Genomic DNA, 12,648 nt, shown 5'->3' with positions numbered 1-12,648 from the left:
CCTTCCAACAGGAACATAGGAAACTGCCTTATACAGAGTGAGACCCTTTACTCTATCTAGCTCAGTATTGTCTGCACTGACGGGAAGCGGCTCTCCAGGATTTCATTCCCAGCCCTACCTGGAGATGCCACTGGGAGCTGAACCTGGGACCTTCTGTGTGTAAAGCAGGCACTCAATTAATATCCTTCCCTTCTTTCGCCATTCTTGCTCATGGAGGCCTGATGAAATTTCACCCTATAACTACATAGAATCAAAGAATTGTAGAGTTGGAAGGGACCGCAAGGGTCATCTAGTCCAACCTCCAGCAATGCATCTTTCACCCAACGTGGGGCTCGAACCCACAACCCTGCGACTGAGAGTCTCATGAGCTATTCATGTTGAAACAGGAACTGGAGCTCTGGAAGAATGAAAAAAAACCCAAACCAATTGTTACTTTGCACCAAAATAGCCATGGGGAGAAAGCATCTGGATTCCAGACACTAAGAAATGTTATGGTATAAAGGCAAGCTATATGAACCAAGGAAAGGCATTACAACGAAATGTGCTGCTTCACCTTCCATTTTAAAAATAATTGGAACAGATTCCAATACAATGGGTATTTCATGCCATCCCTATTTGGGTGTTTTTAAAAACATATTGTTAATCAGTTAATTATTTGATTGATGTATACACCACTTAAGGAACATAGGTGGCGCTGTGGGTAAAACCTCAGTGCCTAGGACTTGCTGATCGCATGGTCGGCGGTTCGAATTCCTGCGGCGGGGTGAGCTCCCGTCTTTCGGTCCCAGCTCCTGCCCACCTAGCAGTTCGAAAGCACGCCTAAGTGCAAGTAGATAAATAGGTACCGCTTTATAGCAGGAAGGTAAACGGCGTTTCCGTGTGCTGTGCTGGTGCTGGCTCGCCAGAGCAGCTTCATCACGCTGGCCATGTGACCCGGAAGTGTCTCCGGACAGCGCTGGCCCCCGGCCTCTTTAAGTGAGATGGGCGCACAACCCTAGAGTCGGACATGACTGGCCCGTACGGGCAGGGGTACCTTTACCTTTTTTATACACCACTTAATTGTCAATTTGTCTGTGGCAGGCCCATAGCTGTGGAACTCTCTTCCCATAGAGATGCATCTGGCAGCTTATGCAACTTGTGATAAATGATAAGACACACCTCTTTACCCCAGATTTTGACACTTGAGATATATATCTGTAGGATCCACCTTATTTCTGTGACTGTAACTTGTTTTAACTGTTTTTAATATTGTTGTAATTGTTGTAACCTGCCCTGGGACCTTAGGGTGAAGAGTGGGTAATAAATTGTAATAATAGTATTAGTATTAGTATTAGTATTAGTAGTAGTAGTAGAAGAAGAAGTACTAAAATGGATTCTAAGCAGATTACAAGAATAAAGTTTGCCATATTTTGAAGAGGACACATTTGTCAACTTCTATTTTTAACTATGGATCGCTATGACGACTCTACCCATGAAAAAGAGAACGTTTCCTGGAAAAGGAGGACATTTGGCAACCCTATCAATAAAAAATCCACCAAATAGTAAAGAAATAAACATCTACAATTAAATAAAACACATACACACAAAGACTGTCAGGGCCGGCCCAGGACATTCGGCCACTTGAGGCACAACAGAAAATGCTCCTGACTCCGCCTTCATAGCTCCCCCCACCCGAAGGCAGTGGGGAAGTAAAATGAGACCAGAAAGGAATGAGTGGCAGCAGGCAGTGGTTTGCGGTGTGCTCCCTGGAGGCTGGATCTGCTACCAGAGGCAACTGCATCACCTCACCTCATGGGTAGCCTGGCCCAGCAGACAGTAATAGCATGTTCAGATTATTACGTTAACAGCTATGCACAGAATAATTCACACAGGTTTTCCATCGGAGCAGGAGCCCCTTGACCACTGGGCCCTGTGGGTTTTGACAGGTTCTATAATGGGCGTTCCTTGGGCTGCTCACCAGAGGGTGATCTTTCACACACAAGAGAGAGGTCTATGAACTTGCTTCAGTGCCATCTTGGATGCTGGATGGCGACTGAGCGAGCTACTTGCTAGGTTCACACAGAGTCCAAGATAGGTTCACACAGAGGCCTTCAGCCAGTGCATAATAAACCCCTGCTGTGCAAAGGGAGAACAGGAGACAGAAGGCCTCATATGCTCCATTGGGTTTACTTTGGGTCACCAGCTGTGTACTCGCCCACATGTCTCTCCACTGGCCAAACAGAAAGCTATAACTCAGCCAGATACAGCTCAGAATTAAATAAATTATGAGTGCTGGGTTTACACAGCTGCTTTTTCCTTTTCTTGAAGTTGCTGAGCCATTGATGCTGTGCCATTGGGGAGGCTTTCACATACAGTGCTACCTTGGTTTACAACCGCTTTGGATTAGAACTGTTTTGGATTACAACCACGTCAAACCTGGAAGTGCATGTCCCTTTTTTGGGATTACAACCCATTTATTATTATTACAACCAATTATTACAACCCATTGGCGAAAGCACGCCTTGGGTTACAACCTGTTTTGGTTTACAACCGGACCTTGGGAATGAATTATGTTTGTAAAGCAAGGTACCACTGTACAGTGAGCTATTTGCCTGGTCTCTGATGCTCTACAGTGCCACCCAAATAATGGCCAGATTTGGGTACTGCAGCTCAACAGTCCAGCCACACTTAGGCAATCTGGGGAGCCAATAGGGGCCTAGCTGGATTTATAGAACAGTTGCTTCAGGGTTGGCTCCTCATGCTGAGCAGCATGCTCAATGGGGCAGCTGCTTTAGAGATTAGTAAGTGAAGTGGGATGCAGTGGCAGATATCTGAGCGATTCATAGCAAGACTGACAGGGGTATGTGAATTTCAATTGCTAAAATGCAGCAATTGCAAAATGGTTGCTTCTTCCTGCTCTAGAGCAGTGGTAGCCAATTTGTCCTACGGCTTGTGTGGGATTCCAGCTCCCATCATCCCCAACTAGCATGCCTAATAGCCAGGGATGATGGGAACTATAGTCCAACAACACCTGCAAGGCATCACTTTGGCTATCCCTTAGGTAAGGTTACCAGATTTTTTTCAATGAATCCGGGGACACTTTTCAACTTCCTATTAGATAGATGGATTTTGTCAGGGGACTGATTTGTAAATCCGGGGACTGTCCCTGGGAAACAGGGACGTCTGGCAACCTTACCTTAGGGTTGCCCTACGTCCAGAATTTCCCAGACATAGCCAGAATACTGCAGTCGGAAGCAGTGTCTGGGCGGAAACCGCTGAAATGTCTGAGAAGATCTGGATGTATGGCAACCAATGTTGGAAGTCTCGGGTTTTTTGTGGATTTCCTTAAAAACAGCTCAAAAATTTCTTCTTTTTTTTGAGATTTTGAGCTCAACAACTTTGGGCAAAACTAAAAGAAGCTCAACAACTTTGGCAAATATTACCATATTTGAAATATGGCAACCCTACATCCCTGCTCTAGAGAGTCCTATGCCTCGCACTGACTCCACCCACAGACAGGAAGGCTGCCTTTTCAAAACTGCTAATCTGTGTTACCCTCATTCACACCTGTCTCAGTAAAAACTTGTAAAAACTAGTAGTGATGTGCAAGTGCTAATGTTTACACCACTTTTGGCCCGAGAACTGGGCGGGCTCAGAAGGGGCTTAAGCATGACCACTGCCATGTGTATTGGACTTTGAACGCAACCCCTACACAAACTGCCTGTACAGATTTTAATCCTTTAGTTTTCTTCTACAGGTATTTATTTATTTGTTGCTATTTTGCATAAACATGTGATGCCCTTGTGCACTTTACACTATGGACTTCTACTGCTTTAACTGTTTTTCTGTCTCTCCTGGGAGCCCTGGGATATAGTTGGGTTGAATGGAGCCTAGGGAACTTCAACAGAAATCCTACCACTTTCACTAAACTACAACTCCCAGAATGATATCAAGGAAACTGCAACTGTTAAAAGTGCTATAAGCCCAACATAACGTTGTAGTGTGCAGATATACCCATATAGTTCCCCAACTACCTTGGCTGAAGTCAGAGATGATATTGTGAACCTCATACCCCTGGGCCACTGTGCACGCTGTTGAATGGCCATAGCAGAAGCAGCTGGTGCAGCCAGTAGGGTTGTGGAGCTGTAGATTGAAGCTACCAGGTTGGCACCTGGACAAGAAAGAGCATATGTTAGTCAGCTTCATGGAGCAGACCAATTTTTATTGACAGTGTATCTTTATCCATGGAAGATAAGGCTACCACCCACAGCGGCTAAATTCTCCCTCCACTGTTGGAGGCAGTATGCCTTTGAACCTCAGTTGCTGGGAATCACAGGTGGGGAAGACGCTCAGGTTGTACTTGTGGGCTTCCCATTGGGATATCTGGTTAGCCACCGTGAGAACAGGATACTAGCCAGATGGGGCAGATCTGATCCAGGCAGACTCTTCTTGTGTTCTTTGAGAGTCTTGGCTGCTCCCCAGATTCAGGCTCATGACACAGTGCCTGCTTGTTTGTTTGTTTGTTTTTAAAATCAGGTGCAGAGAAATTTTGGCCCACCAGATGTTACAGAACTAAAAGTCCTCTCATCCCTAGCCATTGGCCATGATTGCTGGGGCTGAGAGTAGTTCAGCAATATCTGGAGGTGCTTTTATTCTCATCAATAAAAAAGACAGATCCCTCCTCTGAGGAGGTTACAGTATTATGTTTGCACAGGGCTAGGAACAACAGAGGGAAAGGAAGAGAGGCGGGAGATCAAGATTACTCACCTGTTGCACAGGTACCCTTCTACCTTCTCTTTGCACCTGCAGTGTCCTGTGTTAGGGTCACATGTTCCTACACTGCCAGCTGCATCACAAGCACAAGGTCTGAAAAAGGAGGCCAATGACACATACCGGTAAGTTGTATCACTCAAATGAAGGCTGCAGTACAGCAGCGCCAGTTCCAGCATGTGCGATGTGACCAGAGCAAGGTATCCACATGCATCCTTCATTTCATTCCAATCATTCCATGATTAGAAGTTAAAATTCGTATGGATAACTAACCAAGGGTAAAATTAAGAAGAAATGAATTTGCTATTTAAACTTTTAAATGGGATACAAAAGAGGGAGATGTGAGGAAGTCATGAAAATAAGTTAATGAATAGTATGATATTTGGAAAAGGGATTTTCTTTTTTCTTAAATTTTCTTTTTTAAGTTTTTGTTTTGTTTTTTCTTTGTGTGTGTATGTGCATTTTTATTTTTGTTTTGTTTTTGTGAACCTTTTTTCTGTAAAATTCAATAAGGCGCAGTTCTAGGGGGTCAGTGTGGGTGGAATGGCAGGAGGGCTGGTGACAGGAGTGAACAAGGGCACAGCCCCTAGTATATGTAAAAACAGTCAAGAAATTTGTTAGCATCTTGTGTGAATTCCTCCTAATAAACACACTTTTATATGCAGTGTAGATTAACATATGCATTTTTGCAAGCAATTTCTTCTAATGTAGTGCACTTTGTATGTTATTTTGCCCCAGTAAATGCGTTTTTATGTACATATTTTCCTAATACATGCACTTTGGTTGGAGAATCAAATCAAAACACTCTGAGAAGTTAATTTTGAAAGGTAGCCATGTTTCGCTTTGTGTATTGATTTGAGAAGTGCACCTTCCCACTGAAATGCAAACAAAATTGAATTTCTTCACCATTCCTAGCATCAACTCAGAAGAATGGGAACAGGTGGAGAGGAGTATGCTGAAGAGTGACAATGGCTTGGGGCCCAGGAGGAATCCCAGCTTCTACCACTTGAAGTGGCCACCTCACTTTGCCTAACGGTAGAGCTAGTCCTGCCCCTACCACAGTTCCAGGGGGATACTATTCCTCCTCCTCTCACCTGCACCCGCCTTCACTGAGGGAATGGAATCCATCTCGGCAACGCTCACACTTCCAGCCTGTCACCGTTGCTTTGCATTCACAGGCCCCTGAGCTGTCACACTGGGGATTCAAGGAACCTGGGAAGATATAAAGTGTCAACAAAGGAACTGAGGAATCCGATTTATACTGAGTCAGACCATTGGCTCCATATAGCTCAAGATTATCTACATTGACTGGCAGTAGCTCTCCATTGTGGTTAAGAGCAGTGGACTCGTAATCTGGTGAACCGGGTTCACTTCTCTGCTTCTCCACATGCAGCTGCTGGGTGACCTTGGGCCAGTCACACTTCTCTGAAGTCTCTCAGCCTCACTCACCTCACAGAGTGTTTGTTGTGGAGGAGGAAGGGAAAGGAGAATGTTAGCTGCTTTGAGACTCCTTCGGGTAGTGATAAAGCGGGATATCAAATCCAAACTACTACTACTCTTCTTCTTCTTCTTCTTCTTCTTCTTCTTCTTCTTCTTCTTCTTCTTCCAGGGTTTCAGGCAAGGGCATTTCCAGCCCCACCTGGAGATGCCAGGGAGGAAGCTGGGGAGAGCAGCTGATTGCTAAACCACTCTGAGAATTTTAGCTCTGTGAGGGGAATGGTGGGTTTCCTAACAACTCTCACCTCCCTGAACAAAGGATGCTTTTTTGGGGGGGAGGGGAAGCCATGGCTGTTTAAAGTGGCATAATAATATGTGGGTGGAGTCTCTGTTGTGAACAATCTTGTATTAAAAACTCTCTCTCTCTCTCTCTCTCTCCCCCTCTCTCTATATATATTCATGTGCTACCTACCAGTCAAAGAAGATAGCTAGGAGTTTTATGTCACTTCCCCCTTCCTGCCCCCCCTACCCTTCATACTGCCTCCCCAATCTGCCTACCTGCTGGGTTGCAGCTGCAGGGCTGGCATGCCGCCTGGGTATCCCAGCGGTAGAAATTCTGGCGGCAGAACTCACAGTGCGGGCCGTCCGTGTTGTCCTGGCAATTTCGGCAGTGGCCACCGTGCCCAGTGCGTCGGTATAACTCCCAGTCATAAAAGCACTCGTCTGATCGGCCGCTACAGTTGCATGCTGGGCACAAAAAAACCCAAACAAACACAAGATTGTTTTGCCAAAACTTATTGTCTTAACTTTTATTGCCTTGGGGGCAGAGACTTCTCTGTTTTATTTTTGCTTACGGTATCCTGATTGCACTGTAGATTAATAATAATAATAATAATAATAATAATAATAATAGGTGCTCTTCAACATACCCAAGAGTTGACCCACTGAAATAAATTTTCCGAGGGGGAAAGGAACCCGGAACTATAGGTTGTCCTTCTGCTCTGAGGCTATTCCTTATGCTGGAAATGACCACAGTTGCCAGACTCCAACATGCCACTTACGGAGACACTCGTTGGCAGCCTCAGCGGTACCCCGTGCCCACGGGCGGTCCTGATAAAACGGCTGGCACAACTCGCAGTCTACCCCAGTGGTGTTGTGCTGGCAGAGGCAAACCAACTGATCCTCTTCATTTGGGATGCATTCACTAGCATGGCCATTACACTTGCACCTAGGAGAGACCCAAACATGGACAACTGACCCTTTCAGTATTATTCACCTCTTCAGTTAGGAACTTCTCCAAAGCAGGGTAGGCTATTTAAAACAAAAACAAACCCAACAACATTCTCTGCGCTCCAGACCCCTCGTCTGTCCTGAATGCGCCTTTGTTGAAAATGAGGAAAATACATTCTCCTCCTCAAGGGAACACATATGCTAAGCAAAGTTTGAGAGATAGAACACAAATCAAGTCCATAGCACCCTTCACCTCTTTTATCCAGGGCTTATCCCTGACCCCTAATCCCAGGACTCGCTGTGCTTGGAGTCTCTGAGGGTGGCCTGTTCAGAAGAAAACAAATCCCAGCTGCTTGGGAGAAAGACTCAAGACAGATAAAGCCAGTGTGGTCCTTGCTGTGCTTTCATAAGACCACCCTCACCCTCCCACCCTCCTTTTTCTCTAGTGTGTTTTCTTAACACTGCAGCAGAAATGGGCAGAAAGAAAACCAGGAACGGGGGAGGTAGAATGGGGAAACATTTGGGACCATGATTTCCCCACCCCTATTTATCCCTCCCTCCACCCAAAGGACACATGTTTTGCTTCTTTAATCAGCAATCCTTATCCGGCCTCATTTGAAATACTGTCTGAGCTGCAGTAAAGCATGATTTGCATGCAGAAGGTCCCAGGTTCAATTCCTGTTATCTCCAGGAAATTGTAAAATAGCCATTTGCTGGGACCCAGGAGAATTTCTTTGATTTCCAGATGTGGTGACCCCTCATGCCCCAAAAAGGGTAGTGGTCCTTGGGTTAGGATTTTACACTTGAGCCTTAAGAAGCGGGGATTCATAAGACAGCAGGAAGTCATGATTTAAGGTTGGCAACACTTTCCTTTTTCCCAGGTGAGAGCAATCACCCCTTCCCAATAAAAACTACCCTTTATGATTGTCCTTTTCCTCTTTCCGCCCATCCATCCCATCTTACCTGCCCCCTACGGAGAAGTCTGAGATAGCATAGTAGTAAGACTGCAGCACCTTGGGATCCTTGAAGATGTCATCCCCAAAGGTATTTAGCCGGTCCAAAGAAATCTTCAAATCCGTCCCGGTCACCCACTCCTACAGAATTACACAGGATCAGTATTGACAATCCACTGGGACCGAAATGTATGCTTTTTCCTATAAAAAATAGGTGTTGGTACTCACCATGAAGTTGTTACAGTAAATGCCACACTTTTTAACAACAACAAGAAGACATGCCGGTACTGTGTACCCTTAAGTACCTTCTAGGGGGAAAAGCACTGACCAAAACGAATGTTTGCAATGGCTCAGATTCTAAGAGAAGGGGAGGAGCCTGGGACTTTGAAGGGTGGAGACAAGAACAGCAGATGGGGGTATTGTTTTTGAAATATACTCTTGAGTCCTGTAGTGATTTCATGCTCTTTATTGCAGCTTGTAAAACAGTGATTCAATTGCCCCCCAAACCTCAGGTTTTTATATACATTATTTACACAATGAGTCCTGTCTGATTGGCTGATTCTGCTTCCCTCCTGGAGTCTGATTGGTCTTTTGCTGCAGGCCAATCAGTTGTTGCATTTTAGGATCCTACTTGTCTATTGTTCTAGAATCCAAGCTTAGTACATAACAGTTTTTGTTTGTTACTATTTTATATATTTTTGTGTTTTTATATTGCAAACTTCCCTGTGATCCTTGGATGAAGAAATTAATTATAGTAAGTGAGAAAGTAAGCAAATAGTAGGGGTACAGGACATCTGGTTGATCAAGAGCAGAAGGGCAGAGGATTTTTAGAGTTCAAAGGCCACATTCCTTCGTGGGCTATATTTCTTGAACAAACCATTTAGAAGGTGTCAGTGGCTGTCAGTTCAATTCTGGATTCAGGGAGGCGGCCATGTTGGTCTGACGCAGTCAAAATAAAAAAATAAAAATTAAAAAATTGTCCAGTTGCACCTCAGAGACCAAGTACTGGACATTTTTTAAAAAAAAAATAATTAATTAATTTCAGTTCCATTCTGCTTAGTCTCAGCACTCACCAGGGAGGAGGACAGGGACAAAACTAGATTGGTCTGGCTTTGCTTGCCACTGGCTCTCTGGCTCCACCTACTGTTGGTCTCCCTGCCTTCCCCCCTACCAGTCCCAATGGACTGTACCCCAGAGGTTATCAACCTTTTTGAGTCCACAGCACCCGTGACCAATTACATTCCTTCTGTGACACCCCTGTGGGGCTTATGAGCCCAGTTATGTCACCCCTTACCTGCAGAGCCAGCAACCCCTCACCCCCTTTCAAACACTTTCCCTTTGGAGTGTTCCCTCAGCCTCCTCTCCTCTCCCCTCTTCTTGGGAGTCCCCTGGACAGCTGCTACCCCTCCTGTACCCAAAAGAGGTGCCTCCTCACGTTGCCCCACAGGGGCCTGGGACAAGGATGCCCCCAGTATTAGTGGCCCAACAGAGACTGGCCAAAGGTGAATGTGAGGCCAGCACCTTGGGAGACAGCAATGGCAGCAGCAGGCACTGCCAGGCCTGCATGGCAGAAAGGCTCCCCTTCAGCACTGGGCACTCCCAGGCAGGCCTTGCACACAGCAAACGCTTGCTTGCTTGCTTACTCCAAGGTCACCTTAGCTCCTGGCAACCAGTACCCCCTGGCCAGCCCGAGGTACCATTTGCCAGGAGAGCATGTGGCTGGGGATGAAACAAACAGCTGTGAAAGTCTTTGGGAGACAGAGATGTGAGAGGGCATGGGGGGGGGGGGGAGAGAGGAACAGAGGCCAGTGTTGCTCATGGCAACTGAGCATTGTTCAAGGCACCCAGGTTGCCATGGCACACTGACTGAAAACAACTGCTGTGGCTAACTGAAACCAACGGACTTCCTAGGTGCAGGGCCAGTCCACCTATGGGGCTGACTGAGGCAGCCACTTCAGGCAGCAGAACCTAAAGAGAGCCTAAAGTGGCAGCAGTGGCGTAGCATGGGGGGTGCAGGGGGGGCCGGCCGCACCGGGCGCAACATCTGGGGGGGGGGCGCTCTCCGCCTCCGGAGTCGCCGAAGAGCCTCGGGCGCAGGCTGTAGCAGAGCCCCATGTCTCGCGGAACCGACGAGCTGTGCGCACGTCCGGGCTGAAGGCGTCCGGCAGGCAGCGGCTCTCAGCGCTCGCCGCAGTCCCCGCGCATCGAGGGCGCGCCAGGCAGCCCTTCCTCACAGCCCCGCCGCCGCCGCTGCTGCTGCAGCAGCTGGGCCATGTTGCATTTTCCTCGCCTCTCTGCCCTCCTCCTCTGGGCAAGCGGCGTCGTTTGGGCGGCAGCGTCCGCGGCAACTCGCCTCAGATCACCTGACACGGACCCGCCGCCGCCACCGTGGCTACCTTACCGTAAATACCCCAGCCCAGGCAGCAGCAAGAAGAAGCTGGCAGTGGCGGCAGGTTAGGGGTTAGGGGCGCAAATTACTTGCCTTGCCCCGGGTTAGGGGGCGCAAATTACTTGCCTTGCCCAGGGTTAGGGGGCGCAAATTACTTGCCTTGCCCAGGGTTAGGGGGCGCAAATTACTTGCCTTGCCCAGGGTTAGGGGGCGCAAATTACTTGCCTTGCCCCAGGTGCTGACAACCCACGCTATGCCGCTGAGTGGCAGTAGCAGGTTCTGGCAAGGTCTCTCAAGAGCTCACCAAAATCTCACAATAACTCCTGTATACCGCAAAATCTTGCTGGAAACCACCATCACACTGTGGACACTGTTGCCTGACCAAGGTAAGGGAGGTTTGTGGGGAGCTGCACTGGTAGACCGGCACCTTCCTGTTTTGCCTCACCCTGCCTGCATGGGTGGGTGAGGTTAAACTGAAACACAGTTCCAAGATTGGGGAACCTGTGGCGTTCCAGATGCCAGGCCCCTCCAGGCTGGTCTTTTATTGCAGGCAAATTCTGCAACATGTTCTTCACAAAATCATAGTGCCTTTCTGGTGGATTTATTCTACAATGGTACCTCGGGTTAAGAAAATTCGTTCTGGAGGTCTGTTCTTAACCTGAAACTGTTCTTAACCTGAGGTACTGTAGCCTTTTCAGGCCTTTTCGACGGGTGGGAAGAGCATTGTGCCCGGGGGAGGGAAGTGGGAGTGAGAAAGTAATTTTGAAAAGTCTTGAGGCTTGAGGCCTGCCTGGTTGGGGGGGGGGGTGACTACACAGGTTTTAGGGTATCTTAACCTGTCCTCTCCTCCTTCAGTACCACTTTAGCTAATGGGGCCTCCCACTGCCACTGCACCGCTGCCGCCCAATTTCTGTTCTCATCCTGAAGCAAAGTTCTTAACCCGAAGTACTATTTCTGGGTTAGCGGAGTCTGTAACCTGAAGCAACTGTAACCTGAAGCGTCTGTAACCCGAGGTACCACTGTAGTTTGTTCTTCAGTGTTTCCTGATTATACTACCAGGCCGTTGTCCTTGTGTTAAGGGACCACCCACCCAGAGATTTGTACCTGGAGAATGGGACTCTGGTCAAAGCTGTAGGCACTAGGCCGGCCTTCAAGGGTGGAGAAGGCCACATTTCCCCCACTCAGTGGGGAAATGTCGCTGAACTCGTCTGTACAGAGTGCCACCCGCTCATCTTGGCCAGGTCGCAAGAACTGTCCTTCTGGCTTCCTATATGTCTTCTCACACGAGGCGCTGTAATACTGGTAAGGGATCCAGGGGCTGTTAGAATGGCTCCGCTTATAGATAGCAAAGCTCTCTGGGCGGCTGGTGTGAAATTTCAACCTCACGTAGGTGATTTCATAAGATTTTCCTAAAAGGGGAGAAAATAAAGAATGGTCAAGTATTCTTAAGTGCTCCACTTTAATCACTGTTATCTTCGGATGGGCTCTTTTTGTTAAAGTGATAATTTATCCTCATCCCTAAGGGAGATTTGTTATTTGGCCAGTCATCACCCTGTCCCTGAACAGGGAACACTCCATGCTACAACCTTTTTGTTGATGTGCCCTATTGTCTCTTCTAAAAAAAAACATTACCTTGCTTATAAACATTCTGCTCATTCCTTTCCTGGAAAACCTATCAGCTGGGGATAGGAGAATCTGTCAATTTCAGTTTCTTGTTTTTCCAGTCTTAAACTCATTTCTCCACGTTTCCACATCATTTTGTGAATATCTTTTTTTTAACAAGTCCCCATGAAAATTCACCAGCATCTTAGTGAGAAAATTTCCTAATACACTTGTCTGTATACAATTTTGCCTAATGTACACACTTTTGCAATAAATTTCCCTTAAAAT

At 47.0% G+C, this 12,648-nt stretch overlaps 1 protein-coding gene across 2 annotated transcripts in view; it reads right to left on the bottom strand.

Annotated features, from left to right (window-relative positions):
• The window catches only part of LAMC3 (laminin subunit gamma 3), a 67,730-nt gene that overhangs the window by 42,538 nt on the left and 12,544 nt on the right, over positions 1 to 12,648 (bottom strand). The window contains exons 2-8 of one of the 2 annotated variants that reach the window (XM_079962533.1): positions 11,863 to 12,167; positions 8,380 to 8,510; positions 7,248 to 7,414; positions 6,745 to 6,933; positions 5,844 to 5,961; positions 4,747 to 4,845; positions 4,014 to 4,150 (exon numbers count right to left, since the gene is read on the bottom strand). In XM_079962533.1, the coding sequence (XP_079818659.1) occupies positions 4,014 to 4,150; positions 4,747 to 4,845; positions 5,844 to 5,961; positions 6,745 to 6,933; positions 7,248 to 7,414; positions 8,380 to 8,510; positions 11,863 to 12,167 (1,146 nt within the window). Of the gene's footprint in view, positions 1 to 4,013; positions 4,151 to 4,746; positions 4,846 to 5,843; positions 5,962 to 6,744; positions 6,934 to 7,247; positions 7,415 to 8,379; positions 8,511 to 9,890; positions 10,152 to 11,862; positions 12,168 to 12,648 lie in introns of those variants that run through there. The other variant, XM_079962534.1, reaches the window with a different exon arrangement.

Source organism: Podarcis cretensis, assembly GCF_951804945.1.
Source record: "Podarcis cretensis genome assembly, chromosome: Z".
Taxonomy (NCBI): Eukaryota; Metazoa; Chordata; class Lepidosauria; order Squamata; family Lacertidae; genus Podarcis; species Podarcis cretensis.
This window is presented reverse-complemented; position numbering and strand designations above follow the sequence as displayed.